The sequence below is a fragment of the Monomorium pharaonis genome, chromosome 3 (assembly GCF_013373865.1).
Source record: "Monomorium pharaonis isolate MP-MQ-018 chromosome 3, ASM1337386v2, whole genome shotgun sequence".
NCBI lineage: Eukaryota > Metazoa > Arthropoda > Insecta > Hymenoptera > Formicidae > Monomorium > Monomorium pharaonis.
The window spans coordinates 29,426,737-29,452,918 of record NC_050469.1 but is presented as its reverse complement, the minus strand read 5'-3'; the positions used below and the strand labels follow the sequence as shown (position 1 = coordinate 29,452,918).

The 26,182-nt window shown below is 31.4% G+C and overlaps 8 protein-coding genes and 1 long non-coding RNA gene across 18 annotated transcripts; 5 read left to right on the top strand and 4 right to left on the bottom strand.

The window, feature by feature from the left end:
• The first annotated feature begins 19 nt into the window (after positions 1-19).
• LOC105831418 (18S rRNA aminocarboxypropyltransferase) lies at positions 20-2,650 on the top strand. 2 transcript variants are annotated; one of them, XM_028192854.2, is made up of 5 exons: positions 20-34; positions 749-953; positions 1,016-1,182; positions 1,518-1,905; positions 1,981-2,650. In XM_028192854.2, exons 2-5 carry the CDS (start codon positions 830-832, stop codon positions 2,088-2,090), a joined length of 789 nt encoding a protein of 262 aa, XP_028048655.1. In that variant the 5' UTR covers positions 20-34; positions 749-829; the 3' UTR covers positions 2,091-2,650. The 2 variants fall into 2 exon arrangements, with proteins under 2 accessions (XP_028048655.1, XP_012526982.1); XM_012671528.3 differs by lacking the exon at positions 20-34 and having other exon boundaries at positions 610-953.
• Positions 2,651-2,981: 331 nt separating this feature from the next.
• Positions 2,982-10,580, top strand: LOC105831420 (protein Aster-B). Of its 2 annotated transcripts, XM_012671529.3 has the most exons (14): positions 2,982-3,337; positions 3,595-3,689; positions 3,829-4,114; positions 5,033-5,231; positions 5,433-5,713; positions 6,153-6,305; positions 7,061-7,247; positions 7,607-7,765; positions 8,148-8,269; positions 8,516-8,708; positions 9,146-9,370; positions 9,459-9,615; positions 9,698-9,818; positions 10,142-10,273. In XM_012671529.3, the coding sequence occupies exons 2-14, from the start codon at positions 3,640-3,642 to the stop codon at positions 10,271-10,273; spliced, it is 2,265 nt and encodes a 754-aa protein (XP_012526983.1). In that variant the 5' UTR covers positions 2,982-3,337; positions 3,595-3,639. The 2 variants fall into 2 exon arrangements, with proteins under 2 accessions (XP_012526983.1, XP_012526984.1); XM_012671530.3 differs by having other exon boundaries at positions 2,989-3,689; positions 10,142-10,580.
• A 163-nt stretch (positions 10,581-10,743) lies between these two features.
• LOC105831421 (ubiquitin-40S ribosomal protein S27a) lies at positions 10,744-12,853 on the bottom strand. The gene is made up of 4 exons (XM_012671531.3): positions 12,706-12,853; positions 11,642-11,755; positions 11,006-11,223; positions 10,744-10,916 (listed from the first exon to the last, which is right to left on the bottom strand). Exons 2-4 carry the CDS (start codon positions 11,742-11,744, stop codon positions 10,767-10,769), a joined length of 471 nt encoding a protein of 156 aa, XP_012526985.1. The 5' UTR covers positions 11,745-11,755; positions 12,706-12,853; the 3' UTR covers positions 10,744-10,766.
• A 491-nt stretch (positions 12,854-13,344) lies between these two features.
• Positions 13,345-14,779, bottom strand: LOC105831426 (ribosome biogenesis protein NSA2 homolog). 3 transcript variants are annotated; one of them, XM_012671541.3, is made up of 2 exons: positions 14,658-14,779; positions 13,345-14,315 (listed from the first exon to the last, which is right to left on the bottom strand). In XM_012671541.3, the coding sequence occupies exon 2, from the start codon at positions 14,272-14,274 to the stop codon at positions 13,495-13,497; it is 780 nt and encodes a 259-aa protein (XP_012526995.1). In that variant the 5' UTR covers positions 14,275-14,315; positions 14,658-14,779; the 3' UTR covers positions 13,345-13,494. The 3 variants fall into 3 exon arrangements, with proteins under 3 accessions (XP_012526995.1, XP_012526998.1, XP_012526997.1); XM_012671544.3 differs by lacking the exon at positions 14,658-14,779 and adding an exon at positions 14,425-14,646; XM_012671543.3 differs by lacking the exon at positions 14,658-14,779 and adding an exon at positions 14,455-14,646.
• Positions 14,780-15,502: 723 nt separating this feature from the next.
• On the top strand, positions 15,503-16,836 carry LOC105831424. Of its 2 annotated transcripts, XM_012671539.3 has the most exons (4): positions 15,503-15,545; positions 15,620-16,026; positions 16,108-16,375; positions 16,679-16,836. In XM_012671539.3, the coding sequence occupies exons 1-4, from the start codon at positions 15,542-15,544 to the stop codon at positions 16,765-16,767; spliced, it is 768 nt and encodes a 255-aa protein (XP_012526993.1). In that variant the 5' UTR covers positions 15,503-15,541; the 3' UTR covers positions 16,768-16,836. The 2 variants fall into 2 exon arrangements, with proteins under 2 accessions (XP_012526993.1, XP_012526992.1); XM_012671538.2 differs by having other exon boundaries at positions 16,108-16,810.
• Positions 16,837-16,940: 104 nt separating this feature from the next.
• LOC114254453 lies at positions 16,941-18,785 on the top strand. The gene is made up of 2 exons (XR_003625827.2): positions 16,941-17,860; positions 18,293-18,785. It is a non-coding gene; the product is annotated as an uncharacterized LOC114254453 (long non-coding RNA).
• Positions 18,786-19,255: 470 nt separating this feature from the next.
• Positions 19,256-20,849, bottom strand: LOC105831425 (60S ribosomal protein L30). Its single transcript, XM_012671540.3, has 4 exons — positions 20,749-20,849; positions 20,603-20,650; positions 20,071-20,216; positions 19,256-19,478 (listed from the first exon to the last, which is right to left on the bottom strand). The coding sequence occupies exons 2-4, from the start codon at positions 20,621-20,623 to the stop codon at positions 19,301-19,303; spliced, it is 345 nt and encodes a 114-aa protein (XP_012526994.1). The 5' UTR covers positions 20,624-20,650; positions 20,749-20,849; the 3' UTR covers positions 19,256-19,300.
• Positions 20,850-20,973: 124 nt separating this feature from the next.
• Positions 20,974-24,002, top strand: LOC105831422 (mannose-6-phosphate isomerase). 5 transcript variants are annotated; one of them, XM_012671532.3, is made up of 6 exons: positions 20,974-21,200; positions 21,916-22,246; positions 22,320-22,647; positions 23,079-23,246; positions 23,320-23,513; positions 23,615-24,002. In XM_012671532.3, the coding sequence occupies exons 2-6, from the start codon at positions 21,929-21,931 to the stop codon at positions 23,810-23,812; spliced, it is 1,206 nt and encodes a 401-aa protein (XP_012526986.1). In that variant the 5' UTR covers positions 20,974-21,200; positions 21,916-21,928; the 3' UTR covers positions 23,813-24,002. The 5 variants fall into 5 exon arrangements, with proteins under 5 accessions (XP_012526986.1, XP_012526987.1, XP_012526990.1 ...); XM_012671533.3 differs by having other exon boundaries at positions 20,974-21,258; XM_012671536.3 differs by having other exon boundaries at positions 20,975-21,200; positions 22,332-22,647.
• Positions 23,533-26,175, bottom strand: LOC105830608 (general transcription factor IIF subunit 2). The gene is made up of 6 exons (XM_012670024.3): positions 25,883-26,175; positions 25,286-25,437; positions 25,125-25,214; positions 24,579-24,703; positions 24,364-24,507; positions 23,533-24,266 (listed from the first exon to the last, which is right to left on the bottom strand). The coding sequence occupies exons 1-6, from the start codon at positions 26,029-26,031 to the stop codon at positions 24,108-24,110; spliced, it is 819 nt and encodes a 272-aa protein (XP_012525478.1). The 5' UTR covers positions 26,032-26,175; the 3' UTR covers positions 23,533-24,107.
• Positions 26,176-26,182: the final 7 nt, after the last annotated feature.

Sequence of the window (26,182 nt, the reverse complement as noted above, 5' to 3'; positions counted from 1 at the left end):
CGCTTGGAGTCCGCGAGTCTCTGCACAAATCTCCGTAATATTTCTTCCTTAATTTATAGTCCTATGTTGTGGAACGGTTGTTGCGAGTTACGTCGATTTCCACCGATATAGATTAACCTTATTCATATCTATATAATTTATATAGTTTTTTATCATGTTATAGTTCTAAGAATTAGAATATGAGAGATAGAGTAAATTCTTCGAATAATATTGTAAATACTTTGATTAATCTACAAGTGGTAGAAATGAACACTAAAAAAAATCGACCGATTAAATTTACGAATGCCAATTGCAAAACACTTAAGTTAAATCATTTTTTTCTGCAAATTTTCTATTTTCTGTAAATTTATATTTATATAAAATATAGTGTATATATATGTGTACATATATATATATATATATATATATATATATATATATGTAGCAATTCATGAATTTAGTAGGCAAATTTCTTTTTAACTAACACTAATAATTAAGTAATCTCAACGTCCGTGGGATTTTTTGTTTTGCCGCTTTTATTTGTAAATTTCAAGCACATATCGATTGCGCTGGATTGCGCCTAACTTCATGTCCAACAGAATGCAATCGTTTAAAATTCCATATGAATATGAGGAACATCTAATTTGTTTTTTATAGCTACGCAATACTGAACTAGTTCAATAAGTTATTTCTAACTGATTTCAAACGTTTCTTTCGGCCTCCATTTTTAAATTGCATTTTTTATAAATAGCACATGCGCTATTTATAGGTTATGTTACATGCTCATGTGAAGAAATAACATTTGGAATAACGTGCCCCGGTGTGAACATTACTCTTGACGAACAAAAAGATGTCGGGACGCAAGAAAAAGAACAAGAACAAATTGTTGGAGAAGCGGCCTCGGCATGTCCTCGGCAAAGAGCAAAAGTATTATCGGGAGACAGGCGAGGAATCCGCTGAAGACGACAAGGCAGGTTAGGCGGGATGAATCTTGTTTAATTTGCGCTTTTTTAAATAACATCGGTTGAATTTGTAGAAGATGCCGAACAATCATTGGTCCAGTTTCCTGTGGCTATGTGGGACATGGAGCACTGCGATCCCAAAAAGTGCTCCGGCAGAAAGCTTGTGAGACACGGCTTGATAAAGATCCTACGGCTGGGCGCTCGATTCCCAGGCTTGTGTCTTACTCCAGTTGGTGATAAGGTAGCTAGCGAATGAAGGAGCTGTTACTAACCTTCCGCAGAGACCAATCTGATTTGCTTAAGATCAGATAATTTTTTCATTTTGCAAAATTTGTACAAAAAAAGTAAAAAAAAACACTTCTGGAGTCATATAATTGCATAATCATATTTCCAAATGTTAAACGAGTATATCCGATTTTTTAGAGCTTGAAAACCCTTTGAAAAATACAACCTTTTACCATAGGCATCCTTTTACCACAGTTGGTCTGACTAAGCGATTTGAAAAACAGATTGATCTTGTTGAAAGATTCAATGTCAATGGTGTGTTACAGTGCGTAACATAATATTACGTTACAGTGCGTGAGCCCAACGGATTGCGAGATCGTACGGGAGTACGGTTGCGCGGTCGTAGATTGCAGTTGGGCACGCTTGGACGATACTCCATTCAACAGGATGAGGACGCCTCACCCTCGCCTACTGCCATTCTTGGTCGCCGCTAATCCGATAAATTATGGAAAACCCTGTCAGCTGAGCTGTGTCGAGGCGATAGCGGCTACTTTGATTATCACAGGTTTTCCGGACGTGGCCAAGCTTTACCTCGAAAAGTTTTCTTGGGGACACTCATTCCTAGAGTTGAACAGCGAGCTTTTGGAGAAGTACGCTCTCTGCACAAGCAGTGAAGAAGTGATCGCGGCACAGGAAGAGTACCTGAAGAAAGCCTGGCAAGAGAAATTAGATAGGCTTGGTAAGAATATTTGATAATTCTTTATTCCTCTTCTCTAATGATTATTTTAATATTGCATTTTAATATTATTCTTAGCACTTCCTGATTTTCCCGAAAGCGATACGGAATCCGAAGAGGAGAAGGAAGAGAAAGATGGGAATGCGGTATCAAAAATGACAGAGAAATTATACGATATAAAAATATAGAGTATAGTTATTAAAAATAATTGAATTTTTAATAAAGTTCTTGAATTTCGAATTTCCAAAGAATCATAGTATCACGTTTTAGAAATATATAATAAATATATAACATTAATTTCTAGGGTTGGGTAAATCATATTAATATATTCTTTTAATATTTTTAATTAATTAAAATTAAAGGTAATTTAATTTAATTTACTTTGTTAAAAGTTGCACTTGTAAGATTAAATTAAATTAAAAATTAATTTTAAAAAAGGATTATTTATATATAGAACATGACAATTTTTTAAAATTAAATTGCTCTAACAAAGCAGTCAATCATTGAATAGATTTAATATTTTATTTGTAAATTAAGTTTATATGAAATAACAAAGAAATATTGTTTTTATATAAGAATGTATTTTTTGTTTCTAAAGTTTATGTATTCTAAAAATAATTAAAGTAAAAAATTATCAAGTTAGAAGTTATAAACTTTTTAACTAATTACTCAACTCTGTAAATTCTTAAGACTAAAAGAAAAAATATATGTATCTTGTCAATATGGATAATAGACCTATTTTTTACAGTTATAATTGCATGACTTTAAAATGAAAAGGATACACGTTTGAAATTTGATAAAAGCGAGAAGGGGAGCAATAAAAAATTAATCTAGATATCTATTGGACGAGCGACTGAAAGAAATTTGTAGAATCAAAGAATTTCTTTATGAATTCAAATCACATTTAGCGGTAATTCAACTGCCAATCCGCTGTCCGTGCAACGGATCGCGCGTTGCCGACCGTTGAGTCCCGGTTGTCGGCGATTTGTCGGCGGTCGGTCACGCGCACCAATCAAACAGGCGATTGTTCAACCGTTGCGCTTTTTTGAACGTGGACCGTGTGTGTGCTGCTGCCATCACTCCGTGCTTTGTGATTCGGAGATCGGAGTAGTGCCGCAGCGGCGGTGACGACGTGCGATTAGCAACTTTTGAGCGCGCGCGGTGACGTGCGTGTGACGCGATCGCGCCTTCGTAGTGTGGTGTACGTGTGTAGTACGCGCGAGAAGAGAACTTTGTTTTTTCAGCGTGATACCGAGATAACCGTGCAGTTGAAAGAGAGAAAGGAAAAGAAAAGCGGGGCTCGCAACACAGGACACAACGCGACGATGTCCGGCAACGATTACGGTTGTCGCATGAACCCGCGCTATGAAGGGAGCGATGCCTGACACGGTGACGCGCTGCCGCCCCTTATCTGAAATGTGTCGCTCTTATCGCGGTAGGCGCAAGTACAACCAATGCCAATGCCCAGCGCGGATAAACGCCTCTCTTATCGCCAACTAAACGCACTTAACTAACCGACCATCGCTTATTATTACGCTACAAATTACCGCTATCCACTATCTCCTGTAACCCCCGAAGAGATCCCACGCTCACCCCTGCGCGCACCCGAAACGTATAACGCCTAGCGTCTTCGAGTCTAGCTATTTCCTAGCTAGAGGAGTCCCTCTCTCAAACGCTTTCGATGTTTGACAGCTCCGGCCACGAATGCGTGGACGCTAACGCCGCGTGATTTGTTGTATGCACTTCGAGACGGAGGCAGCGCGGAGGCAGCATTCGGCGTTCAGCATGTACGTACCGTTCGCTCATTCTTTGGCATCAATTTTTCTCGCATGAGTCCGAGTCCGAGTGACGTGACATCGCGAAGAAAGCATATAGCACGAGACATAGCAAACTATTCTTTGACATTACCTTTTCTGTTGCACGCAGGAACAAATCTGTGGAGAATCTATTGCTATCTAGCCACGAGGTGATCAGTAGCATCAATTCCACTGGTCTGGGTGGCCAGGGTACAAGTCTGGGGAACACCTCTGGCGAGAACGTACAGGAGGCGATCAACTCGGTCGGCCCTGAACGCAATAGTCCTGTGTCCAGTCCCAACTTGTCCCCGCGTCCCAGTCCAAGGGCATCTCACTCCAAGCGAGAGTCCAAATTGAGCTCCGATTCTGCCAAGGAGTCACTCCGCGCAAGCAAGTCGGACGATCCGCCGTCACAGGTACTGATGCACCTGATGTTTTTCTAGGATAAGAAAATTACTGTGGGCTATGGAAAACTGAGCTAATTGAGATTTAGGGCTGATTATTCCAATTTATTAGAAAGCTTTACTTGATAGGTTTATCTTTACTTATTTAGAAAGAAAGATAAGGATAGACACATGTTTATCTGAAAGGTAAGTTTACCAAGAAGTTGAAACAGTCAACCCTTCAATTTGAGATAGTAAATTAATAGATATCAAGTTCATATATGTGCAAAGCAAAATTGAAAAAAAAAGAGTTAAAAAAGCCAAGATACAAAACCAAGACATAAGAAACGTCAGATATTAAATTAAAAATAATTTAATATTAAAACATTTATCAAATTAGTATAACGTTTTAAACTTCACTCATTGATGAAGTTTCAATTTAAGACTTTTTTTTAGTTAACACTTGTTATGCTTGTTTTTTTTTTTTGACATTTTTTATCTGTTTTTCATTTTTTTAGCTTATAATCCTTTATTCTAATTCATAAAATTTAACATGTTACATTACGACTGCTTTTTATAATTATTCTTGTTGATAAGCATTTTATTTATATTAAACTTAGTAGCAATTTAATATAAACGGTATGATTCTGGTTTAACTCAAAAATTGTGTTTCGAGTGACAACGTAGTTTGAGGAAAATATATAAATTATTTTGAAATATTATGAATACACACTAAGATCCTACTTATGATTGCTTGGTTTTCTCCAAATTTTAATTATTTTATTTTTTCCTACATTACAACTTATTTTGTATAAATCAGGATGTTTACTATTGGGGAAAAATCTAAAAACTTAAAATTTTTAGGGAATTTTTTTTATTCCAAAAAATCATGAATTTTTATTTTATTAGTTTAGAAATATTTTTGGAATTTCACTCTGATAAATGTTACAGGACAATCTTGCAAACAGATCATCCGATTCGGCAGATCTCAATAAAAGTTCTCATGAGAATAAAAAAGAGACACGTAGCAGCGATCGGAGCAAAAAGAAGTCCTCCTGGTACAATGTACTTTATCCGACATATAAATCTCGCTCCGAGGACTTTAAACGGATATTTAAAGATGTGCCTGACGATGAGAGATTGGTGGTAGGTAGGTATTGCCTTAAGAGTGTTCTCTTCCTTATTTAGAGGCTGTATTATGCAATATTTCACTCTCTGCGAGATACTTTTTTGTTTCAAACTAACTTTGCATCTGTCATGTCCGTGTGATTGTAAAAAATCGTAAAAAAGTATCATATATGATACTTAACATTTCATGATTTAATTAATCTAACATCTTGTTAATTTTTAGATTATTCTTGTGCTCTGCAGCGTGAAATATTGGTACACGGTAGACTTTATGTGTCTCAAAACTATGTGTGTTTTTATGCTAATATATTTATGTGGGAGACGCTGGTCTCCCTCCGTTGGAAAGATGTTACGTCTATCACCAAAGAGAAAACTGCGCTTGTCATTCCAAACGCTATCCTGATATGCACCGTTACTGACAAGTTTTTTCTAACATCATTTGGAGCAAGAGATAAAACATATGTGATGTTATTTCGTGTTTGGCAAAATGCTCTTATTGGCGAGGTAAGAATTCTCTAAGTGTCAAAGCGAACACAATCTATACAGTAAGACCTTGCTTTATGTTTCTTTATTTAATTATTTCATTATAGCGCGTTTTTGTCTAAGACTTAGTAAGTCGATGTTTTCTTGAAACAACCTTGATAATTCTCAGAACACTTTGACTGCAATAACTTTGTTACACTGAACATAATCTGTTTTAATAATTCGATATACTAGGTACAATTTAGTTATTGAGTACAATACAGGAGTATATTATTAAAGAAATAATTTTGTTTTTTTAATGTTTAGAAAAAAACATGGATATTTTATTGTTTTTTTATTTTATTTTTAAAGACGTATCTGTGCAAGTGTAATCAGGGTCCTATTGCGTTGTAAAAACAAATATTTCGTACTCTTGGAATGTATGTTTTTTCAAATATAAAAAATTCTCTGCTATTTTTAGCCGATGAGTATGGCTGAAATGTGGCAACTTGTACATGCTTGCTATGGCGATGAATTAGGCTTGACATCCGATGACGAAGATTATGTACCGCCATTACCTGCAGGAGAAGACGAAAAGTTGTCAACTCGCCTTTCTGTAGAATCCTTCTCCGAGGTAAGCTTGATGATTATATTTGTAAAATGTTAAATATAACATTGTATTTTGTATATTATATTGACTGAAATAAAAAATGGCTCCATTTTTCTTTTGTATTGAAAAAATTGCGATGGAGAAAAGGTATTAAAACAGTGAGATGACAATTTTAGTGAACAAAAATGATTTTAAATTTATCTAAATTATACTTAATATAATTTGTTATATTTTAATTTAATATTTTTAATTGATTCTGCATCTCAAATATTCATTCTCTAAAGATTAATTAATATTAATAATAAATGTTATGAGTGTTACACAAAAAAGTAACAGAAAAATATCAGGGCATTTCTGCGTACTATGGAAACTCAAACCTGTAGTGTATAAATTCTTATTCTATCAAAGATGAAGATAACTTTTTGTCGCCAGTAATTCTTATTCTGTTCATCTCAAAACTTTTATACTTCTCTGGTCAGACATTCCATTTTGAATATCATCAATTCACATATTATCTTGCATCCTAGGAATTTTAATTTTCTTTTTGGATCCCTTATTACTCAAGAATAAATGAATTTTATCTTATTTTTGAAAGTTGTAGCTAATAATAAGAGAAAAAATTAAGATATTTCTAGATACTGCATAAAATTAAAGCTTGGGTCTTTTTCTTTTCCGGTAGCCACTATGCCATTAAATCACAACTGTCCCTTCTTGATTCTTAATACTTCTATATTTCTTAAATTGAGTTTAAATTTCTTTTTTATTTAACGAAAATGAAGAACGAAGTAGCTACTATGGAAAACTTAGCGCCTTCAGCTACGGATCCTGTTTCTGGTGAGCCTGCTCAAACTACTGCTGAAGCTCAAGTTCAACCACCAGCTCCGTCAATACTTAAGCCAGAACCATCTGTTTTCGATCCAACGGATTTAAGTGACACATCGGAAAGCGAAGCTGAGAAACATGGCTGTAAGTAGTCTCGAACGAATCTTTAACTGTTTTAACTTTAACTCAATTATGATAAAAAATATTTTCCTAGTGTAAATAATTTAGTAAATATTAAGCGTTTGTATTTCTTTAAGCTATCTTATACAAATTAACATTAAAATTTTCTTTCTGGCAAACTAACACAAGAAATTGATCCAAATTACTGGCATAAAATATCATAATACAGAAATGGAAACAAAATATGTTATACGATATTTTGATAAGAAATATATATCGGGACTTTGTACAAGTTCTAAAAATATATATAAACTATTATTTGTTCCTGTAGAATCACGAATGTGACGATACGTAACACGGTCATGATATAATGCTTTTTCCAGTGAAAATGAACATACGGAGCACCATGGTCTGTACTTCCCTGCATGAAGGTCGGCAAGTTAACAAAGCAACATTGCCTATCTACATCGACCAGCTGTTCACTCTACTCTTCACAAATTCGAAATTCTTCTTAGATTTTCATACCTCTCGCAAAACTACTGGTAACAAGATAATAATTTCTGTTATCACGTCTGTTGTTACGTTTTATCACGATAAAGAATTCAGTTTAGATATTTTAAAGGGTAATTTAAAAATTTGTAAAAAATTGTTAAAAAATTTTTTAATGGAAATTGTATATTATACAGCTTTTTTCTCGCTTTCTTTCTCCCTTAACTTTATAATTTGCCTTTTTAAAATGTAAATATAAAATGGTTTGTAAAAATAGATTCTTTAAAATATACTATAGTTGTATATCTAACACGTAACGTTATATATATATATATATATATATATATATATATATATATATATGCATGCTACATGATATAAATAATATAAATTTATTTCTATCGGTCATTTTTGGTATTTTTTTCATTTGTATAGATTTAATACAATCTGCTTGGACGCAAAACAATCAAACTGGTCAAAAAATGAGGACCCTTTCGTACACAATGTCCTTAACTCAAGCTATTGGTCCAAGATCCTGTCATGTTACAGAAACACAGGTAAAAATAAAATTTGCATTATCGTTTGCATTATGCTTTTTTTTTATTTAGCTCGCTCGCTACATTGATTGTATAACATCAAAAAATGAAGAAATGACATGCAATAAATTGCTAATTAGAGAAAACTAAAAATAAAGTACGTAGCAATTTACTTATTGCACGTCATTTCTCGCCTGACGTTATACAATCAATGTGATGCCGCGAGAAAGCCAAACCTTGAATTTAAATTCGTTATGTTATGAACAGGTGATGTTGCCATGCAGTAGACCAGGTCATCTTTATTGTATCGATGTGGAAAGCGTTAACGCTGGTATACCTTATGCCGATTCCTTTAGCGTTTCAACGCACTATTGCATGAACAATATTTCCGAGAACGAGACAAGTCTTATGATTTATTCACAAATTAAGTATAAAAAGAGTGTATGGGGTTTCGTGAAAAGTAAGTTTCAAAATTAAATACATTAAAGATGTTAAAAACTAAATCACAATTTAAGAAAAAAAAAGTATTATAATTTTAAATGTTTTCTAAAGGGTTATAAGTTAGATTTAGGACTTTAAAAATCATTGAGGACTTGCATTTATGTTCGATGAGATTTAGCATTACACACGTCTTATCTAGAATCTTATCTCTTTAAAAAATTTTTTTAAGATATTCGTCATTGTAGAAAGGACAGTCTTTCAGCCAGCTTATCAGTGTTGTTGATTTAAACGTGATTTGTTAATTTATACATTAACATTAATTTTTATAAATTTGATTGAACTTTTAAATTTGTTTATCAAAAATTTGTACTTGAATTGTAATACTTTTTGTTCCTAAATGTGAAATGTTTGATATATGAAACATAGACATTGAAAAATAAACTGACTTTCGAATAGGTGTGATTGAAAAGAATTGTTGGGCGGGCTTAGAAGAATATTCCAATAGCTTGATAAAAGCGTTGACACTGGAGTGCGAAGAGGGTAACGGAAGCGGAGGTTTAAAGAGAAAGACGAGAAAACGACGGCGCGCGACAGGCGTAGGCGCCACATTGCAGACACATGTTTCCGAGCACATATCTGCGAATCACCAAATTTCTCCCTCTAACTTGCCACATGCTCACAGTAATATAATGCAATTGTTTTTTTTGTACACTCATAATGCTATATATGGTGAATTTTCAATTTACACGTTTTTCTCTCCCATTCACAGCTGCTAATGCTAGAATAGCTGACACCAATATAATTCTTAGTTCAATGCTACTAGTCGCTGTATTGTGCTTAATGGTGATTAATGGCTTATTGTACTATAAACTATGGGGATTGGAGGAAGCTGCAGCATACACCATTATGGATTTACACGTACTCAAGTACGTATTATCAATTCTTTTCACATAACGAAAAACTCTACTAGTTTGTATATGTATTGTCATGTATATTTCTGTTTTATAGAAATACCCCAAAGACTGAAGAAGATTGGATTAATCTTTTACAACAGCAGGAAAGCTTGCACAATGTAGAGATGAGGAAATGGCAAAGGGTTTTGCACACAGCTGCACAATTGCTTAGACAAGTAAGGCTCAGACAAAATTATTTATATATAATTAAAAAAAAAGAATGATATAAATACGAAAAAATTAGAACCATAAAATGGTATATAAAACTAGTATTTACTCGAGTCAAAGAGCTTTTTTCATAAATTATATATATATTAATCTTAAATATACAATATACATAGGGATATTTTAATCACAAATAATATAATTTTTTAATATTCCTTTTAGTTTTTTTTAGATTTTAAATGCTGAAAAAATTTATTCAATTAATTTTTCCGCATCCTTTATATTCTATTTATATATAAATTTGTCTTGATATTTGTATTTTATGTTTTAAAAGACAGAAGAATCTTTAACGGAACTACAAATGAGCATCCATCCCACTGCAACGGAAAAGATGTTCTCAGTATTAAAACCGAACTTAAAAAGTCTTAATGCACATACAGAACGACGAAGTAAGTCGGAAATGTAAAAATCTGTTATATTTTGTGTAATATATAAATTTGAATGTCCCGATAAATATCGGTATCCACAAAAGTATTTAGAATCTATTATTATATGTATGTATTTCTTCCTCTCTTATTATTTTAAGATTCGCGATTATATGTATGTTCTCTATGCTATGTGTACAGAATGAATTAATTATAGGGCATTATGTTTAATGTTAAAGTTAAAAACTTTAACATTTCTTGTATAGTTATATTAAATGTAAACGCGCGCTTTCTATTTAGGCAATGTGAACTAATGTTATGAAAAATAATAGATAATTTTTAGAATAACCCTTTGTTGGAAATTCTTTACTTTTCCACGAGCAACATTTAACGTGACATTTGGAATTGATACAACATGAAAAATTGTCTGGAGATGTAAATAACGGTATTTATCTTGATTAAATTACTTAATCAAATCAGGATCATAAGGACGTAACATTTATAGAATGCGTACATGGAATATCTCTTCAGAATTTATTTATCCTCTGGTTTATTGAATACAAGCGTGTATCCACACTTGCCGCAATAATGACGATCTTCCATTGCCGCCATGAATACTCCAGCGCCACACTGCTCCATGGGGCATTCTCTTCTTAAACGATGAATCTTTCCATTTTCATCTACCTGTAAATCATTTTCCATATTCAGATATATTGATAAAAATTATTTTATCAAAGAAAATTCAAGAGCTAAGAGAAATAACAAGGCTTTACCTTGTAATATTTGAGTACAGCAAGCTTGACCTTCTTCTTCTTGTGCTTAATTTTTTTGGGGGTAGAGTAATTCTTCTTCTTGCGCTTCTTGGCACCGCCTCGCAAGCGCAACACCAAATGTAAAGTAGATTCCTTTTGAATGTTGTAGTCCGACAATGTCCTGCCATCTTCCAATTGCTTGCCAGCAAAGATCAATCTTTGCTGATCTGGCGGAATTCCTGGAAATAGCAATATCTCGCTTAGAAATTGAAGATAATTTTACATATCAATTGAATATTTATTAGTCAAATAAATTAACAAAATATATCCACTATAAATTTTCGTTTATTAAATATTTATTGTAATAAATGTGACATGTAATAAATATTTAATAAATAAATCAACATAAGTTGATTTTTGTTGGATAAAAACATACAAAAATTAATGATTGATTTTCTTAAGACAAAAGTGACAAAATATCACTAGATTTTCTTCAAGATAAAATTTTAAGAGTAAATATTTTTTAATTTTAAATAGATTGTAGTTTACTTAATAAGCAATTGTTAAATTGCTTACTAAATAGATCTTATTTAGTAAGCAATTTAACATACATTTTTCATTATTTTTCAAGATCAATACATCAAAAAATTTTCTCACCTTCCTTGTCCTGAATTTTTGCCTTTACATTTTCGATCGTATCCGATGCTTCAACCTCAAGGGTGATAGTCTTCCCCGTAAGAGTTTTCACAAAGATCTGCATGATCAGTGGTTCTGTAATATGTTAAATTATTTATTTCAATGAATCAAATTGAACTGAAATCTTATGAGATTTAAATAAAAAAGATATTAAGATATATTCTAAAACCTACTTTTATATTTATTTAAAAAATTTTAAGGAAGGATATTAAATTTTAAATATTTGAAGCTTGAGATTATTTTTTAAAGAAATATAAGTATTGTTTTAAAATGCAAGTATAACGTTTATTAATTTCTATTAATGTAAGTGTAAATTAAATGGAGATTAAAATTAATATATAACAGAAATAATTATAAGAGAAATATTCAAAATAGAACTCTTTCCCAGTTAAAAAAGCAATTCCTTAATTATTTATAGCAATGTGTTAAAGGGATCTTTTAATAATTCTAAAATACACTATAACTTAAGATAAAAACACTTAAAATTAATTTATAGTCACTCACAAAGGAAAGGAATTTTAATGTAAGCAAAAAAAATATTTCACGAAAAAATTAGTTTTTAGAAATTTCTTAAACATTATATTTGAAATTCGTTTCGAGAGTATCTGATCAAAATTTTGTATTCGCGGTACGAGGACATCGAAGAAAGGTTATACAAGTAGAAATGGAGGTGACTTAACCAATGTGACGGTTAAGAAAGCGAAAAAGCATTAACCTTGACGAAAGCATGTTCAAATATCATTCCTATCGCAATGAATTGCTACTGTATCTAATTGTCGCAATATGCTCTCTTAATTCGAAAACGTGCGACGTAATACGCGTGCAATCGTCCTAGAGACACGTTTGTCGCGCCTGGCCATGTGTCTCACGCATACTTTCGCCGCGTGGCGAATATAAGGTGCGGTATGACGCTATAAATCAGAAATATTCGATGCCTAGGGTGAGAGAAAGCGAAAATAAATACGGTAACGTCATGCCTGATCGTTTCTTTTCTCCAAATTATAGAAAATCGAATCGAAACTCACCTCTGATCACACTGCAAGAACACGGAAATGCACGAAAAGAAAGGGGGGGCGTGGGAAAAACAACCCAGGAGTATACATATATATGAACACCAATGAAAGACGTTAATGGGCTGCTTTTCGCCCTTTGTGACGTCCGAAAATGACGATCTCAGCGTCATCTAGCAACTGTCGGCAGAAAAAAACAATCTTACAGGATACACAAGAAGTAAGAAAATGATTGGTCAATTCTTGAATCATGCCACATTTCCTATTGGCTTTTACGTTTAATTTTTTATTAATATATAAATATACATATATATTTTATTTCATTTATTATATTATATGTAAAAAAACTATTTTATTTTATTTACTGTATATAAAAAACTAATTATAAATCAATTATAATTAAAGTCTCCTACAAGAACTAAACAAATTTATTAATAATACATTGATTTTATTTCAGCAAAAATCAAATAGAAAATGGAAAGTATAAATATAATAAACAGTAATCGAAACATTTTCGCAATAACTTGAAATTTAACTTTTTAGATTTGGTTGATTTTTATATAGGAAATCCATGCGATATAAGTAATCTTTACCAATATTTACTAATATATATATATATATATATATATGTCTAAAAAATTTATATATACATGGTTATGAGTACAACGCCATATATTTAAGATAATTTGTCACAATTTTTAATACAAACTATTGTATGTATGTTATCATTACTGTCTTATATACAATAGGCAATTATTTAAAAAATTATGAGTAAAATCACAACTTAGAAATTATAATAAAAGTCTATACAAGTAAAACGGAATTGATACATCCATCATTCTCAGGATTATTGGTAACCTGAGCGTACTTTCCCCACACAACTTTGCCAGATTGCGTGACGAGACCCAATTCCGAGATGTTGACCTCGATAATGGTTCCCTTAGTGATAACGCCTAAATTTGTGTACATAGGAGAGCTGGGATTCTTTTTGACACCGATGATCGGCAGGGAGAAGGTCGCCTTGAGCTCGGGATGAGTGACGTGAGCGGTCTTGAATCTCAACGCCATTGGTCTGATGAATCTTTCAAACTTCGGTGGTTTTCTGGTGAAATTCTCCCCGACGAAGGTTACCTTGGTCACCATCCGCTTCCACGATTTCCGTTTCGTCTTGCCACTTCTAACAACTCTGAATACCTCGGATTCAGACTGTGCTCTGACCTTGGGTATCGGCACGTCCCACTTGCCAGCTTTCTCCTTGCGTTTTTGTTTTATCATATTCGACAGCACCTTCGCGCGTTTTGTTACATCACGATCTAACAGGTACACAGGCAAAGCTCCCTCTGGCAGCTTGTCGGACTTCTCCTTGACTTTCTTCTCCTCGTGAGCCTTAATTTTCTTCTTCATCTGGATCTTTTCGTTGCGTCGCTGCTTGTTGAATATCTTGGCCTTCAAACCGCGCAAACTGCGGGCTTGCTCCGCTCGTTTGTGAGGTGCGCGAGCCTCCCTTTTCCGTTTTCTCTCCTCATAGTCCAGACGGCGACCGTAGAGCTTACGGTGCCTCTCGATATACTCGTTCTGTGGCATTTTTTTTATTTATCGCTGTACTTACATGGAACTAATCCTTCCTGAAAAAGAAATTGAATCATGCAAGTGAAAAGAGGTTAGGAATGACAAACGGCAACAACTACTCATCTGATATAAACAAAAAAGTGAAATATTAGTTTGAACGAATACCTAAGTACTGTCTTTATTGAATGTAATTACCGCTATTAATTGCAATTAAATACAACCAGTGATCTACCACGTGTGCAAGGGACACAATCGCATGTGTACTTGTCACATGCTCGCTAGTCCTACAAAGTAGAGATACCGAACGGCTGACGTGACAAAACGCGAATGTAAATACAACAGCATCGAATTTAATCAATTTTTATTTCTTAAATTAGAAAATTACATTCGAAACCTACCTCCGATCACACTTTAGGAATTCAAAGTGCGTAAAGCGTGAACGTAAACGCGTTGAAACGCTGAATATATCCAAATACATGAGGTTTGTTCTTTATTCTAACTTGTTGCACCAGTTCAGTAGTGCAGCGACAAAGAACAGGCCTATGAAGTAAACTAGAATGACGCGTGACAAATCATCTTTCAACTTACCGATTGGTTAATGCGTTTTGTCCACATTTTGAATGCAGTAATTATAAGTAATTAAGAAAACATGTGTAATGGTTAGCAATATATAATAATAAAAGTATGAAGAATATAATAAAGAAATTAATTAGTGTAATAATGTAAAATAAAATATATTAATAAATTAATGATATAATAATTTACTAATAATAATATATATAATTATATAAAATATAATATATATAATTATAATTATTTTTTTTGTCAAAAATAATCATTCACAAGTGATTTCTGAAAATTTTTACACGCGTGTGCAGATCATCTAATGCCTGTGATAAATATTGGGGATTTACTATTTTCTATCTTGTATAAAAGAAAAATTCTCGTAGTGTCATATATCTAGCTGTTATCTATACTTATCGTAGTAAGACGATAACTGACAATTAAACGCATTGTTAAGTTTATACATTATATATATAGTTTGAAATATATATATTACTGATATTCGCTACGAAAAGTAGTGCAGTTGTGTATCAGCTGTTTCATACAGTAATGAAATAATGTAAGATTATGTACGTGGTACGTATTATATAATAATCTTCACTTTCTCTTCATTTTTATTACAATATTAATTTATATAAAATCATTTATTTGCAGTTTCTCCTTGCTTTCTTGATAAAAAATTTAATATAAAAATATATTATTGGAGATTATTTAAAAAATGGGTAATACACTGCATTGCGATTTAATTCAATATTGTTTTCTATTGTAATAAAAATGTTATAAATAATATATTTAGGTGGCTCCTCTAGTCAAAAAGCACCTGAACAAGCAGAATCATCTAACGAAAACTCTACACACACAGTCACAGCTGCAGTACTTCCTCCATTTACCACAAAAGAAAATTTTATTACAAACTGGTTTTCATGGAAGAAAAACTTCCTCACGTTCATAAAGAATGTTGATCAGGCTGAGGAGAAGAAACAAATGTGGGGTCTCTTTCTTTTAAATCGTATGGGTCCTATTGGTCAGGAGATCCATAGATCTATAGAAGAAATCCATGAAACATTGCCCTACTATGATAAAAGTGCGCGGGAAGATATAAATACGTTGATTAAAAAATTTGACATTTATTGCGTGGAAAGTGTATTTAAAGACAAAACAAGAGACGGCAAAAACATCGACGAATACGTAAATGATCTGCACGTATGTATAATAGAATAATATTATCCATACGCTTTTGAATATCTTGCAATTTTATCATTCTTGACATTTATATTTTTACAGCTCACCGCTATCATTCGGAACTGTATCGAACCTGTAGAGATAGTGAAAGAGAAGATTATACAAGATATAAGTTACGTTTACCATTTCACAGGAAAAGCTGCGCTTCTTATACAAAGTAAAGGCGAGAATTTGATACCGTACTTGCAATCGTTAGACCTCCAAGATGTCGTTCTGTTCTGGAAACAATGTGAAAATTTAATGGCGCAAAAACTCGAGGAAGTAACACCAAAACAGGATTCCTATGCCAAGCCTGCTATAAGTATAAAACGTACTGGCTATGATGATAAGGAATATGATCAAAATAAATGTCCCGCTTGGGGATCTCTATTCCGATTATGTTCTCGTTACAAGCATAAACAATTCAATCACTTCAATAATTCTAAAGTAACTAAAGTAAAGTACGTAGAAGATTGTAATAAATGCGGAATGAGCCATATTCAGTCACGTTGTCCTGCGTATGGCGAACTGTGTACAAAGTGTGGCGAAAAGAATCATTTTTCGTTGAAATGCCAAACTCGTTTGTAAACTTTCGTTCGAGTAGTACAAATTATGCAACATTCATGTGTTCTAGCGCAAGACCAAACGAGTCATCGACGTAAACATCCGCAATGGTTGAAAAAACAATCCACGAAGAAGCTGGACAATAATTATAATCAATAGCAATAATGAATAATTTATACCTGTTTTCTATTATTAAAAATATAAATATCTACACTATTGTACATCATGTTATAAATAAAATAATATAAAAATCGAAGCAAAATATGATTATATAAGATATATATTACATCTTATATAAACTAATGTGAATTATTTTTATTTTAAACAATTATACAAAAATATAATTTTATAAGTGTACACCCCCCCCTCCCCACACACACACAGATATATATTGAGGACAAAAATATATTGGAATAATTTTCCAAGAATGTGGACTTTCATTTATCATTTGCACGTTAAGTGATAAGCAATCAATTCCCAGAATCAAAACACGAAGAGAAATAATTTTTAATTGTACATTATTTTAACATAAAATATAAGTTATTGATTTGTTATATAATAACAAATGTAGATTTTCGATATAAATAGGAATAGAAATGATGGTCAAATAAAAAATGACCGTTTCGATTTTGACTCTAATTAGATTTCTAATGTGAACTACATAATAGATATCAGAATAAATATGTGACTCGCGCGGTGACCAATCATTATCAATCCATTTCTTTGTCCGCATTCGAATGCAATATCCAATTATACACATGCAATAGTAATATCGACACTACAATAATCTAAATATATACGTTTTACAATTATTTACAATTAATTTAACTCAGAAAGGAAGCAATTTTACCACGTATATAAATCCATCCTCACGACAGTGAATTTTTTATCTTGCACGAAAAAAATTATTTTACTGCTACATTTATCTATTCTTATCATAATGTACATACATACATACATACATACATACATACATACATACATACATACATACATACATATATATATATATATATATGTGCTACACAATAATATAAAATGTAGTTGAGTATCAGCAATTTATTAATAAAGAGCTAGTTGTGACTTGTATAGGGTGTTATAAAAAGTAATTTTCACATTTTTTCTTTTTTGTTAATAGTGTTATAACAGTGTTAATTCTATAAACACATCTGTATTATATTATATTAAATGTTATATTGTTCTCTATTATATTAGAGAAAAAAAATGGGTAATACTTTACCAAGTAAACCAGGTAACTATATATATTATATGTATAATATAATATTTCAGCAACAGATGGGAGAAAATTTTAACAGTTGTTCTGAATGATAAATTAAAACGGAATCAAGAATAAGGAGATTGCGATTGAGGCTTTGATTTATAACTCTAAATATTTAAATATTCAGGCTTTTTGGAATTTTGCACGTAAATATTTAAATGTTTAGAATTACAAAATCAAGAATAACACAATTTCATAGACTTTTAATTAAAATGTCTAAATATTTAGACACTTGCATTTTTAAGCACATAATTATTTAAATATTTATAATAAAGAATAAAATCTTGATTTTACTTATTTTTCTTTTTTACATATCATCTACAAGTTCTTAAATTATCTTTCATCTATGGCCAAATACTATATTTTTGAATATAATTATTAAAGTTACAAATTTATTTTTTGCAGACCATCATTTTCAGTCGAGCAGATCAGATACGAGATCAGATGCAAAATAGATCAAGATTACACATTGACATCGAATTAATAAAGATTATGAAAGAGAAATACATACAAGATATAAGTACTCAACATTTCACAGGAAAAGCTGCGCTTTTTATAGAAAGTAAAGGGGAGAATTTAATATCGTACTTGAAATCGTTATTCATTCTAGATATTGTTTCATTTTGGAAAGAATGTGAAAATTTACAGAAATTATCTGTTCTACAACACAAAGAAATATTCTAAATTTTTGAATTAAAAGGAAAACTATATACATTATAAACCTTAACATATATATTTATTCATATTTAAAGAATGTGTATAAATTTGGTTACACCCAGATATTATTTTGCTTGTTGCATACGATTTTAGTTTAGAACATAAACAAACATATATTTAATATGCAAGTAAAATTTGTAGTCAATTGGTTCAATATTCTTTAAGATTCGAGTAAAAAGGACATAATTTCGAAAAATGTTTAAAGTTTTAAATATAAATATATAATATGTAGGTACATTGCAATCTATAAATGTTTGCAACTTCGTTATTCTTTCGTATTTTGACAAAATTTTAGGAACATATTTCTAAGAATATTCAAAATGTTAAAAGAAAATTTTTTACTGATTTTTTTAAAGTTCTACAGTAGAATAATAGCAAAGAAAATAAAAGAAACAAAGTTGAATTAAAAGCATAATGTATGCACAAGCTGGATAATATTGTCAATAGTAATTTATTTTTTGCATTATATAAAAAATATACTTGAAAGAATACATGATTGTCATAAAATATTTTATCTTTATTTTCTAACATAATGTAAACTATATTGTTACTATTTTAAACTGTACAATTATGTATAATTTTATATATGCATATAAAATTATATGTATATATATGAAGATAATTTTGAGGACAAAAATAAATTAAAAGTAATTTTTCACGATTTTCTCGTATTATTTATTAGATAAAAAATATACATTACGCTTGATCACCAGTCGGCATCGACTTTATAATGTCGGAGTTGCCAGGATCTGTGATTGAAAGTGTGCAGACACGAAAATATTTGCCACAGGCTGTACCTAACTCGATATTATTTCCTGTGTAATGATGCACGCCAGTCTTCGCCAACATCGCGTAGTATTCAATCTCTGATTTCCTGTTAAATACAAACAAGCCACACTTAGGATGTAAAAAAAGTTAAAATTTACAATATCCCACTGCACTTACAAGCAGGGGTAGGAGACTACTCCATAGTACTCCTATTTGATTTATGATATACAAATTGACAATTGTACAAATTACAATCTCTAATTAATAAAACTTTAATTCATGTTATTCATTTAACTGATGCATTAGGTCTCAAAAAATATTAAATATATTAAAAATTGTAATAATAAATTCATGTAATTTATTTATTTGTAAAGCCTTGTGTCCACAATAAGCAAACTGCTCCAAGATCTCAAATGGAAAGAATTATAATCACATTAAAGTATATTGATTCTATAGATTTAGTCTTTTCAGATAAATTCCTTGCATAGTACATTTTTTATTTTCTTTTTTTCAACAAGAAAGAAGAAACGTACAGCAAATTAATAAAACAGAATTCATATTGTTTAAATGTAATTAATCAATTCTTTCTGTATAAAATCTCAGAGTGATTTTTAGCATCATGGACACAAGATTTAAAAGAAAAACTGCCTGCTAAATGTCAATTTGCTAGTTCAAGGAGTGCTACTTCTCAGTCTCACCTCAGCGGCGGTGTATTACTAGCAATGATGACCAATTTGGCTTTGCCTTGACGGAGGGACTTCAAAGTCTGCTTATAACCAAGGACGTATTTACCAGATTTCATGACAAGCGCTAATCTGGTATTAATGCTCTCCTGAGCCTTTTTCTGTGTAATTGGACGACAAAAATTCCATTAAATATCCTTAACATTACAAAAGTAAACAAGACAATGTTCAACGACTAAAACGGATAGATAATATTACTTGCTTTATCGGAAAAATTTAAATTTTTTAATTTTTAACATTAGATAGGAATAAAGTTTAAAAAGAACAATGAGAATGCTGAAACAGATTTGTTCCAAGCCGTCGTATCGCATATAGACTTTGTCCTGCCATTTCATTTAATTTGAGAGAGCAATCACAAACACGATATGTCAATAATTGTAATAAATTAGAATAAAGTACGTATTTAATACAAGTTGCAAACGTGTTAAATTTTGCTACGGAAACATTCGTGTGAAGGAACACGTGGTCGCGACGATAGTGCAATTACCTGCTTCTTCTGGGCCACCATTTTTGTAATTATCGAATCTTCTCACGACTGTAACAATATTCGTAATTTTTAATCTTTTATATATTTAAAAATGATCAAATGTATAAAAGAATATATACTTAACACTCCAATTAGAGATTACATACCTTCCGGTGAGACAAACGTTGAAAAAGAGAACGCGGAAGAGGTTCGTTAGGTTAGGTTACGGATGCATAAACTGTGAACATACGCAGAAGGGAGTCAATCAAAACCGGATATTACGTTTCATGAGCCGCGTTTGTCCTGTAATTCGGTTGGCTCTCAAGAAATATTTTTGGACGTTTAGTGAGCACCACTTTCTGCACTTTAGTGCAAAAGGAATTTAGCTTACGGAAAATAAACTTTTTGCGATATAGGTTGGAAAATAATGTTTTTTTTTAACGCAGCCTCGAGTATCGTTAATTTATTTACAATTTTACGTACAATTTGCAAATGATACTTTCTCTTTTGTTTGAAATAGTTTGTAGTTTTATTTGCATATGTAGTTTTGTTAGCGTGTGTGACACAATTATTTCGAAGGGAGGGATTACAATGTTTTTAAATACCTAGAAGGAAATACGTAAGTTATGACATCGATAATATTGATATGATAAGACAAGTCTCGTAAAACTATTAAGGTAAACTCGCTATTTTATTAATTTTCGTACACCAATTTTTCTCGAAGTTTGCTGACGCATCATCTCATTCATTGTAGCATTATGTATGTATGTATGTCACAGTTAAAAGCACAAAACTCAATGATGTATAAGTTTAACTTATCAGCAATCTATATAATTATTTAAGATAATGAGTCAATAATTTAGTTTTTCAGAATTGCTACTTTTCTTTACATTGAAAAATGTTTTTGCTATACAATTATAAAAATATACAATGTAAGAAATACTTGTCAAAACAAGAAATTTTTGAAAAAGCATAGAATTATTAAAGATCAAGATTTTATACATGAATCAGTATGCAGAAACAAGGAAAATTTACCTTTTAGATGTTAAAATAAAAATATAATTAAGTTTTTTGTTTTATATACATAGAAATATGCAGGTCATATTTTTACCATCAAAATAAAATAATTGTTTTTAACACAAGAATAACAAGAACATAAGATCATTTAACTTGTACAAAGAACTCTTGTTTTTTATTTCATATTTTTTATTTTTTTCTTATACTTTCTATAAGTTTTGTTAAAAAAATGTGGAAAGCAAGAAAAATAATTCTTAGCTATTTATATTATATATATTTTATTTTAAAACACTTGAAACCTTTGTTTCTTGTTGCAGATATTTTTTTGAGATGGAACTCAAATGTGCAGTTCAAACATACGGTTGGGGAAAACATGGTATAGACAGTGTTGTCGCAAGTCTGGTGAAATCGGCAAATGCTGATTTTGTGGTGAATGAGCAGGAAACTTATGCAGAATTATGGATGGGCACTCACAAGAATGGTCCATCGTATCTAAAGGACATGGATGTCCCTTTAGAGAAGTACATACAGGAAAACAAAAATGTGTTAGGCGACAACATAATCCAACGATTCGGCCATGAACTGCCTTTCCTCTTTAAGATCTTGTCCATAAATAAAGCTTTATCCATTCAAGTGCATCCAGATATGGTATATTGTCTTTTTCCTATTAAATGTAAAAAATAATGCTATCAAAGTTGATAGCATTATAATCAATTTATAGGTTTTTTTTCAGGAAAAGGCAGAAAAGCTGCACAAATTATATCCTGACGTTTATAAGGATCCAAATCATAAGCCAGAATTGGCGATAGCTTTGTGTCCTTTTGAAGGGCTGTGTGGATTCCTTCCAATCGACGAGATAAAAGATTATTTCAATAATATACCGGAATTGCTCGCTGTTATAGGAGAGACCAATGTCCGTCGCTTATCTGAGGCAACCTCGTCTACAATCGATACTGTTTTGCGACAGTGTTTTCATAGTCTTATGACTTGCGATTCCAATGAAGTGACACAACAATTGAAATACTTAATAAGTAGATTACACGATGCAGGTAACAATTTCTACATATAGGGTGTTTAATAAATTTATAGTATTTTCTTTCAAGTTGATCCTTCATGAATGAAGATTGCAATCTCGATTTCATGCTTATCTATGCTTGATATATTCTCTTAGCAAAAGTACTCTTGATGGTTTATCATTGCTTTTTGAGATAATAATTAAAAATCTGATATTATTGTGGATGAATTTGAATTCGGGTTTTTAGCACAGAAAGCAGACACGCAACTTTTATACCACAATCACCACATGTAAATTATAATACAACGAAATATTCTCTGAAAAAAATGCAATAATTTTTTCAGTCTTTTTTAAAGAATAATTATCCTAATGATGAACACCATAATTTATTGAATACTTGTACATGTTTAAATTCTTCCTTATTAGAAGAATCTTTTAGAAAGTGTAATATTTAATCGCTTTCAGACGTTTCCTATAAGCAATGGATAAAAGCTGATCTATTACAACGTTTGTACAGCGATTATCCTGACGATGTAGGCTGTTTTGCCATATATTTGTTCAATTATGTAACATTGCTGCCAGGTGAAGCCATGTACATTGAACCAAACGTACCTCATGCGTATCTTTCTGGCGGTAAATTGTTTTTGGAATCAAAATTTAATATGCAAAATCAAAATGGATTGAGCTTTTAATTTAATTTTCACAGATTGCGTGGAGTGCATGGCATGCTCAGATAACGTAATAAGAGCTGGACTTACGCCAAAACTGAAAGATGTCGAAACCTTGATCGAAGTATTGTCGCTTGAATCGTCTGTTAAAAAGATTGAACCATTAGAGGAAGATACGTGGACCAAAGTTTTTTATCCGCCAGTTTCGGAATTTGCAGTTGCTAAGATCATGGTGAGTTTTGACGCTCATATTGTTTGATATTAGTGACCATAAATGTTTTATTGTATTTGATTAATTTATTCACATATATATTGATCTTAAATATTTTACAGTTACCCGTCGGACTACCACGTTACACTTTAAAACCGAGAACGTCAGCCAGTATTCTTTTAATTGTCACTGGGGAAGCAAAAATATCCTCAAAGATTTTTTCCCATGGCTCCGTTTTGTTCATTCCCGCTAATGATGTGGTAGAAATGGAACTTTTACGCGGTTCTATGCTTATGTTTCAAGCATTTGCAAATATCTGAGTACGCAGAATCCAATCGACAAAAACACTGTAAAGTGCAATACTAAATTTTTCAAAGTAGTTATTTCATATCAAATTTTCGAAATGCATAACGTTGATTTAATGTAAATTTTTTTGGGATACGTGAAGAGCGAGTATTATCCTAAGAAATTATGCAATTATAAACTTTATATTCGAAGAATTTAAAAAAATAGTAACTATACTATAAAAAACAATTCCATATTCAGTAATAAATATGTGTATATATATATATATATATATATATATATATATATATATATATATATATAAAAGAATCAATCGTCCTCTAATTCATTGCTTTTTTTTGAAGTGCTCTCTGCAGGTTTTTCCTCTTCCTTATAATGTCTATACTCCGGTTTCAATTCCCACATGTTTCTATGAGGATTTTTTGAGTTATAATTACAAACTTCCGTAAGGATTTCCTTTAGATAAACCTGAAATTTGCATATTATTTAGTATCAGATAAATTTTAATTAAAAAAAGTAAACTATGTATTCTAAATTATCGCACAAATAGACAGAAAGTACTTACAACAGGTTGCTTTGTGATTTTTACGAGGTCTTTTATATTGTAATACTGATGTTTCTCGAATGCCGCGAAAAGCATATCCAGCACCGCATCTTTATCGTCTCTCATTTTCTTTCCTTCTGCTTTTTTCTTTTCAGCGTACTCAATCTGTAAAATGTTATTACGCGTCAAAAACCGGTTCAACGATATTATACTATGTATATAGAAGCAACGATTACATTGTGTTTGTGATCTGATACAGGCTTGAAGTTTTGTACAACTCTATCTAACTGTTGGACTTGTCTCTGTGGCACAGAAGCTCTCTTGATACTTTCTAGTTTTAACTTCATATAACAATTATCAGCTGAAAAAATTTTATTTTATAACATTTTATGTGTCTAGGAAAATGCGTATGTATACAAATCCTTTTACTTACAATAAGATTATACTCTAAAACTTTGGTTGTATGTTGAATTGATCACAAATTGTATATAGCAAAATTATTGAACTAAATTGTTTAATATGAGTATGTTGTTTGTCACACATTAGTGATATTTTATATAAATAAAACATTCACAGAAAGTAATTATTTTATTGTAATTATAAATTTTAATATAAAAAATAACCAAAATTTTTTCTTAAAAATGATTTTTAATACAATAAGATATTTTAACTCAAATATTAAGTACAGATTCAAAAAAATTATACAAAAACAAAACTAAGTCTGAAAATTTAGTCATAGTAGGATATCTGTATATTTATATTAATTTGCACAAATGACATACCATATGGTCTGCATTCTAACTTCTGTACAATTCTTCCTTCCATAAAGAGTTTCTCTGTTTCCGGGACAATTGCATCTGTGCTTGTAGAGGCTGTAAAATCATATATAATAATAAGTATTCTTCAAAAATACATCAAACTTGAAAATCCTCATCCAATTTACCAGCAACATGAGAAAACACTCCTAGCGTTTGTTTAGTAACTGTTGTAACATCTAATCTATGTTGTTTTGGTATTTCCCCTTCACCAGGTTCTTTCAAAGCTAACACAGCTTCTGACAGTCTGAGAGATACTTCAGCCTTTTGTCTAGGATTTCTAGAGAAGACAAATAAATATATAAACTTATTAAAGTACCTACTTCTAATAGTATAAAAATATATATCAGATACTATAAAAGCATGAAAATACTAATGGAGAGGATATGAACTTGTTGTTACTACTAATGATCTGAACATTGACATAATTAACTTAGCTATGAAACCCCAGTGTCACCAATATTATTTACTTATTACACTAATTCTCTGCTTGATCTTTATTACATGTTAATTATAAAAGTAATCCTAATTATTTATTTTATTGATTGAGAAAAATTTAGGCAAGCTAAGAAACAAAAACTACATCCTATATATTAAAATTCGTTGTTTTGTGTGTATCTAATAGCAGGAAAATATAGAATAAATTTTATTACGGAAAAGATTACGTCTTATCAGTGACAAGATGCTCTTGTTTTGAAAAAAATATTTTTCCAGCGGAGACTCACTTGGTGATTGTCAATTTGCCGACTTCTATATTGCCAGGCGCCTTTTCCCACTTGTTGGCTATGTATTTTGGCACTTTAACGAGCCATACACCGCGGCTGGCATTACTTAAATCCAGTTCTTTTTCCGTATGTGTGACATTTGCGGACATTATTGCTATTATTTCTCACAGCAATGCCTTTGTAAAGAAAACAATAATACCTATTGAGTTTTTCTTTATTATATAATTATATAATATTTAACTATCTAAAATTGATATATAAAACTCTGTTTATTAAAAACCAGTAAAAGCATTAAAAAAC

Excerpts from the sequence above, each read along its gene's own strand:
- LOC105830608 (XM_012670024.3), bottom strand. The coding sequence starts at position 26,031 with ATGTCCGCAAATGTCACACATACGGAAAAAGAACTGGATTTAAGTAAT. Across the intron at positions 24,508-24,578 it reads TATCAGATCACAAACACAAT|ATTGAGTACGCTGAAAAGAA; the intron begins GTAATCGTTGCT and ends AACATTTTACAG. Across the intron at positions 24,267-24,363 it reads AAATCACAAAGCAACCTGTT|GTTTATCTAAAGGAAATCCT; the intron begins GTAAGTACTTTC and ends TGCAAATTTCAG.
- LOC105831424 (XM_012671538.2), top strand. Across the intron at positions 16,027-16,107 it reads AATACGTAAATGATCTGCAC|CTCACCGCTATCATTCGGAA; the intron begins GTATGTATAATA and ends ATATTTTTACAG.
- LOC105831426 (XM_012671541.3), bottom strand. The coding sequence starts at position 14,274 with ATGCCACAGAACGAGTATATCGAGAGGCACCGTAAGCTCTACGGTCGC.
- LOC105831422 (XM_012671532.3), top strand. The coding sequence starts at position 21,929 with ATGGAACTCAAATGTGCAGTTCAAACATACGGTTGGGGAAAACATGGT. Across the intron at positions 22,247-22,319 it reads TTCAAGTGCATCCAGATATG|GTTTTTTTTCAGGAAAAGGC; the intron begins GTATATTGTCTT and ends ATCAATTTATAG. Across the intron at positions 22,648-23,078 it reads AAGTAGATTACACGATGCAG|ACGTTTCCTATAAGCAATGG; the intron begins GTAACAATTTCT and ends AATCGCTTTCAG.
- LOC105831420 (XM_012671530.3), top strand. The coding sequence starts at position 3,640 with ATGCACTTCGAGACGGAGGCAGCGCGGAGGCAGCATTCGGCGTTCAGC. Across the intron at positions 5,232-5,432 it reads CGATGAGAGATTGGTGGTAG|ATTATTCTTGTGCTCTGCAG; the intron begins GTAGGTATTGCC and ends GTTAATTTTTAG. Across the intron at positions 5,714-6,152 it reads AAAATGCTCTTATTGGCGAG|CCGATGAGTATGGCTGAAAT; the intron begins GTAAGAATTCTC and ends TGCTATTTTTAG.
- LOC105831418 (XM_028192854.2), top strand. The coding sequence starts at position 830 with ATGTCGGGACGCAAGAAAAAGAACAAGAACAAATTGTTGGAGAAGCGG. Across the intron at positions 1,183-1,517 it reads TTACTCCAGTTGGTGATAAG|TGCGTGAGCCCAACGGATTG; the intron begins GTAGCTAGCGAA and ends ATTACGTTACAG. Across the intron at positions 1,906-1,980 it reads AGAGAAATTAGATAGGCTTG|CACTTCCTGATTTTCCCGAA; the intron begins GTAAGAATATTT and ends TATTATTCTTAG.
- LOC105831421 (XM_012671531.3), bottom strand. The coding sequence starts at position 11,744 with ATGCAGATCTTTGTGAAAACTCTTACGGGGAAGACTATCACCCTTGAG. Across the intron at positions 11,224-11,641 it reads AAAAATTCAGGACAAGGAAG|GAATTCCGCCAGATCAGCAA; the intron begins GTGAGAAAATTT and ends TGCTATTTCCAG. Across the intron at positions 10,917-11,005 it reads CTGTACTCAAATATTACAAG|GTAGATGAAAATGGAAAGAT; the intron begins GTAAAGCCTTGT and ends AATGATTTACAG.
- LOC105831425 (XM_012671540.3), bottom strand. The coding sequence starts at position 20,623 with ATGGTGGCCCAGAAGAAGCAG. Across the intron at positions 20,217-20,602 it reads TGGTGGCCCAGAAGAAGCAG|AAAAAGGCTCAGGAGAGCAT; the intron begins GTAATTGCACTA and ends CCAATTACACAG. Across the intron at positions 19,479-20,070 it reads AGTAATACACCGCCGCTGAG|GAAATCAGAGATTGAATACT; the intron begins GTGAGACTGAGA and ends TGTATTTAACAG.